Below are 5,575 nucleotides of genomic sequence, written 5' to 3'. Positions count from 1 at the left end.
ATAAAATGCAAAAACTGAATAGACTAAAAAAAAAATATTAATTTAAAGAAAAAAAAAAATATATTATAAAAAAAAATAAAGAAAAAAAAAATGTTTATAAAAAACGAACAGGCATTTTTATTCAATCACAAAAAAAAAAACAAACTCAAATTTCAACCATTTTTAGATTAAGCCAACTAACATAATAGGTTTTGCAAGAACCCGAATGAAGCATAGCGAATAGAACAATACTGGAATCCAAATCCTAATGACCTTAAGGATAACATTAATATTGTTAGGGAAATCAACTTTATTCGAGACATGGGGTTGCTCTAGGACTTTGGTCCGAAAACATAATGACGCCTTACTTTTTCTATACGAATTTGTCAAAAAAACTATACAGATGGGTGGACGTAGGTGTGTATAGCAAAAGTGTAAATATCACAAAGGCTCTCGGCCACTATCCATCAATATTTCAGCCTGAGACATATGCTGTTGAATTTAATCTTCTGAAGTGCATCATAAGGACCCTCAGGAGGAGCAGGATTTTTATTATGTCGGTCAGCAGGGCAGTTCCTGGGACCCTTTCCTCTGATGTAGTGAAATCCAAATGCGTTGATATCCTTGGCGTCCTGAACAGGTACAACAACATAACTTTAGCTATGTTGTTGTCTTAAAAAATTTGCGTCTTTCTTTGGGGTCGGAGAGACAGAAACTGACCACACTTGGTCGTCAAGATTTTAGGATTTTGGCGGATGTACTAACTGGACAGTGCCTCTCGATGATCCATCTCAAAAGGATGGGTAAGGCAGGAATCTGTAGATTGCTGTAAAAAAAGTATTGTTTGCATATTTTGTCATCAACCTCACGTCTAATGGTAATAGGGAGACTATTTAACAGGTTCGTTATTATTAAAATATTAATGTAAATTAAGCAAGAAAAATAGTACAAACTAGAAGACTATTAAAAAAGATGAAAGAGTTGCAAGCATAATGAAAATCGACCAAAAGACAAATTTTTCTGTCAATCTAATTTTCTTTAAGCGTCGAAAATTACTCTTAGACGACCGAGTCTGGCCTATGCCTCCACCACACAAACAATTTTTTTTCTAAAATACTATCCAAGAAATCGTTTAACGAGAGCTTAAACACCAGTTCTGATCTTCCGGATCATCCTGCCCCGTATTGATATTACAATAGAATAAATCTTTCAAAATTACCAAACTACATAAGAAGGTATAGGAAAATCTGTATCTACATCCATACATAACTACATATATGTATTTGAAATTAATTTGCAATATTTAATTTAAATTTTTATATTTCAAAAGTATATTTATATGAACAGGTATATGCTATATGTATATTCATGGCACATACCTGTTCATAATCAGTTTGTTTTACGAGAACGAAAATACGAAAGCTCTAATCTAACTCGGAAAACAAAAATATAAACAAAATGCCACAGTCAACTTTTTCACTTCTCAAAATGCAAATTAATTTTAAAAGATTCAAAATAAAATTAAATTAAAACACAAGTTAAACCAGTTTATCTATGTAGGTATTTGCAATCTTAATAAAATTATCAAAGCGAAAATTAATTTTAAATAAAATATTCACCTATGATCAGAATGTTCTGATCATTCAAGACCAGTACACCATTACAATTTTGCAAATATTTAATTTTTTGTACTGTTAGTTTTTGTTTTCTTTAAAATGTCAAATTCTAAAATATATGATCAATTAAGTAAAAAAGATAAAGAAGTTCTTGATTCTGTTTTTAATCCTTATCAAATCGGTGGTGAAGTTGGTCCAATAGGAATTTTTAATGCCGAAATAACAGATGATATTATTGATCCAATTGAAGAGAATACACCTGAAATTGAAAAATCAAAAACATTAGAAATTGAAGCTGTAAAATTAGCTGAAGATGGTAAAATAGATAAATCCTTAGAATTATTTAATAATGCAATTGAATATGGATCACAAAGGCCAACATTATACAATAATAGAGCACAAAGTTATCGTTTAAAAGGAGATGATAAATGTGAGTGAATTTTATTTTGAATTTCTTAATAGTGTTAAAAAAAATTATATCAAAAATTAATTTATTTACAATTAGGTACATTGCAGATATGTGCGTAAATATTTTCAAGTTTCTATATAAAACGTGAAAATTATTATACAAAAACCCAGAATTATTGTGTTATGTATAGTACTATGTATATAATATACGATATACAACACTCATAATTTTACCCAATACAAAAACCAACATTCTATTAAATATTCAATATTCAAACCATTTTAACGAAAAAAAACTTTCGTTGTAATAGGTGTGCCAACACAAAAAAAAATTAAAATTTGAAACCGTTAACTAATATTTTGAATTTATATTTCAACTGTCAGATATTAAATAACTTATCATTTATAAAAAAAAATTATTAACAGAAGTGTATGCTAAAATAGAAAAAAGTTAACAATTAAAATTTAAAAATAAAAATTAAATTACATTACACTCTATTGGAATCTAGACTAATTGATGTTTGTAGTAAAATATTATAGGATGTAGTTTTTTGCCCCCACATAAAATTTAATAAAGAATTGATTGTTATGCAAACTGTCATATTTCTCTCAATTCATTGTTCATTTATGATCCATGCACTCTAAAAAATAAACATTAATATACTTACATTTGAACAGCACTACCACATTTTCAAAAATTCATTTGAAGATGAATTGGAAAATGTATAATATTCCCTTTATTTTGTCTTACCCGCTTTTATAATAATCAAAATTCGCTATTTAGGTATGAAGACCAATCCAAAGTAAATCATACTTCCAAGTAGGCAAACCAATCCACAGTAAATCATACAAATTGCATTGCTTTAAAAAAATACTCAATATTTGTAAAAACTGGAATAGAATTGTGATAGTCTAATAACGCATATCTATTGAAAGTGAAATATGTATAAGATCATGGGGAACCTTTGTAACGTCTTCTATCAAAAAAAAAGGGTCGTACAACATAGTCGGTGCGATACTATAACGGCAACAATCAATTTATCAAAATTATAATTAAGCCATAAATTTCATCTAATGAATTTGTCAGGCAAATGCAAAAATTTTATATTTTGCTTACAATCAACGTCGTACGATCTTTCGATTATTTCCTACGGGTCCTCGAAAAATCATTAATTTATACTCAAAAATAATTCACATTTCAAGTTATCAAGGGTACTTATGCTATAAAAGCAAAATATATTTAAAACAAAATAAAATATTCAAATTGACATCAGAATTTAAGTTCGAACTGGCTTCATAGTCAATAAGCAAATATTCATATTATTTCTCACTATATTACATAAAATAAATGCTACTCACATTTTTATATTGTCTTATGTAACAAAATATAAAAATACTTAAAAATAATCTGACAATTGATGCACACATAATATAAATGTCACTGTCAAAATTACATTATTTTTTAAATTCATTTTTTGACACAAAATTAATAATATTATTATAATTTTTTCAAATTTTTTAACATCACATATTTTAATTTAAAAATATTCTTTAATGTTATCATATTAAATACTTATTATATAATAAAAATATTATCTAATAAAATTAATATAAAAACAAAAAATGGTTTTTTTTATTTTAATTTTTTTTTTTGTTTTTTTATTAAAGCGGCATTCAATGATCTTAACAAAGCAATTCAACTTTCATCTGATTTTAATTATAAACGTACAGCATGCCTAGCATATTGTCAAAGGGGTATATTACATCGTAAATATAAAAATATCGATGAAGCAAGACATGATTTTGAAGAAGCCGCAAAATTGGGTAGTAAATTTGCAAAAACTCAGGTATAAAAATTTTTTCGTACTTATGTATATATATTTGTATATATATGCAATATTAAAAAATGTATATGAGATGGTGAACATATGTAATATCTATATAATATAAAAATAAGAAAAACAAAAAAAAATATCAACCAAAATTCATACTTCAACAAAACAATCTCAATTTCACCTGTTCCAACATGCGAATACATTTATAATTGAAACCAATTAATTTTTCTTACATGCATGTGACACTTTTTTTTTATTATTTTTTTTATTTTTTTTTTTTCTTTTTATACTTTTTGGTCAATTTCCAATCCTTGCTCTTCTGGAATTATAAAAATATTTTAAACAACAAAAAATGCAATATTATTACAACGCTATTGTATGACAATAATGATGACGATGACGGTGATGATGATCATGATAAAATTTATTATAATATTGTAATAATGATGATATGATCATGTTTGTTATTACTCTTACACTAAAATATATAACTATGATGATGTAAAACAAAAAAAAAAATAAACAACAATCAAAAAAATATTTGTGGCAGTTGGTCGAAATCAATCCTTATGCAGCACTTTGTAATCAAATGTTAAGAGAAGCATTTCAGAAGCTATCATAAAAAAATCAACATAAAAACCTATAAAATAAAATATCAGAAACAAAATTACAACACAAAACAAAAAACAGAACAGAAAAAAATCCTATAAAATAATTTAAAGGCAAAAAATACGAGTACTTGTACTTATAAAATAAATGTAGGACACAAGCCAAAAAACTGTAGGTATGTATATATAAAAAGGACACAGGACAATAATTTTAAGATTGTGCCATGCCATCATTTATTGCAATTCAATTTTTGTTTTTTTTTTTTTTGTCTTACAGATGTATACATTCTATCATTTGTCATCGCATTAATAAAATATCCTTAAAATATATTTTTGTTTCTCTTCTTATACATTTTATGCATAATTTTTGTATATTTATGCAAGTATATATAAAGAAGAAAAAAAATCAATTGTTGTATTTTCATTATTTTATTGTTTATAATTTTGTTCTATTCAACAAACAAATAAAATATAAATAAAGAGTATTCGAACATGTTGTATTCCTGTTGCAACAAGTTGTATTAAGTATCAAACATGGTTTTCTGAAAAAATGTAAGAAAAAATGTTTCTAATTACACAAGTAAAGGAATGTAAAATATAATTCAATATGCATATTCAATTGAGTAACCTTTGAGGCTGCGTTAGGTTGCTTTATACAACAGCTAATGAATGAATCCTTAAAATTTGCATTCAAACATTTTTATCTCACAGGTTTAACGTCTAACTTTTTGCATTACAACTTCGAAACTAATTGAGACACACATTATTTAAATTTGATAGAATTTACAAAAAAGAGGTACTCTCACTTCAAATTTTACAATAGGCATGATAAATTTTGCAAACATTAAGGTAAGAAATACGAAAGTAAATTTAGATGGTTTTTCCTTGCAACCACCGAATTATTATGTCAATTATTATGTCAAATTAATATGAAGTATTTCATTTTTTTCATATTATATTTTTAAATAAAATAATTATAACATTAATCCGTTAGCTCACAAGACATGTTTTTATGCATCTAATCTAATAATCCCTAGAAATTAGTGGAACGTTACACATTTCCTAATGAAATTTCTATACTACGTATTCTAAAATTATGGGTAAAGAAGTACATATTGCGTGCAAAACT

The 5,575-nt window shown here is 26.0% G+C and overlaps 1 protein-coding gene across 1 annotated transcript; it reads left to right on the top strand.

Annotated features, from left to right (window-relative positions):
* The first annotated feature begins 1,622 nt into the window (after positions 1-1,622).
* On the top strand, positions 1,623-4,856 carry LOC129613556 (tetratricopeptide repeat protein 36 homolog). Its single transcript, XM_055527671.1, has 3 exons — positions 1,623-2,025; positions 3,672-3,850; positions 4,389-4,856. Exons 1-3 carry the CDS (start codon positions 1,695-1,697, stop codon positions 4,458-4,460), a joined length of 582 nt encoding a protein of 193 aa, XP_055383646.1. The 5' UTR covers positions 1,623-1,694; the 3' UTR covers positions 4,461-4,856.
* Positions 4,857-5,575: the final 719 nt, after the last annotated feature.

This window comes from Condylostylus longicornis, unplaced genomic scaffold (genome assembly GCF_029603195.1).
Source record: "Condylostylus longicornis isolate FDR11 unplaced genomic scaffold, ASM2960319v2 ptg000084l, whole genome shotgun sequence".
In the NCBI taxonomy this organism is placed as follows: Eukaryota; Metazoa; Arthropoda; class Insecta; order Diptera; family Dolichopodidae; genus Condylostylus; species Condylostylus longicornis.
The sequence above is the reverse complement of the archived record's forward strand: the minus strand, read 5'-3'. Positions and strand labels throughout refer to the sequence as shown.

What these genes read in the sequence shown, in the direction of transcription:
- LOC129613556 (XM_055527671.1), top strand. Translation starts at nt 1,695, where the DNA reads ATGTCAAATTCTAAAATATATGATCAATTAAGTAAAAAAGATAAAGAA. An exon ending in TTTAAAAGGAGATGATAAAT is followed by an intron (nt 2,026 to 3,671) that starts GTGAGTGAATTT and finishes TTTTTATTAAAG; the next exon opens with CGGCATTCAATGATCTTAAC. An exon ending in GTAAATTTGCAAAAACTCAG is followed by an intron (nt 3,851 to 4,388) that starts GTATAAAAATTT and finishes TATTTGTGGCAG; the next exon opens with TTGGTCGAAATCAATCCTTA.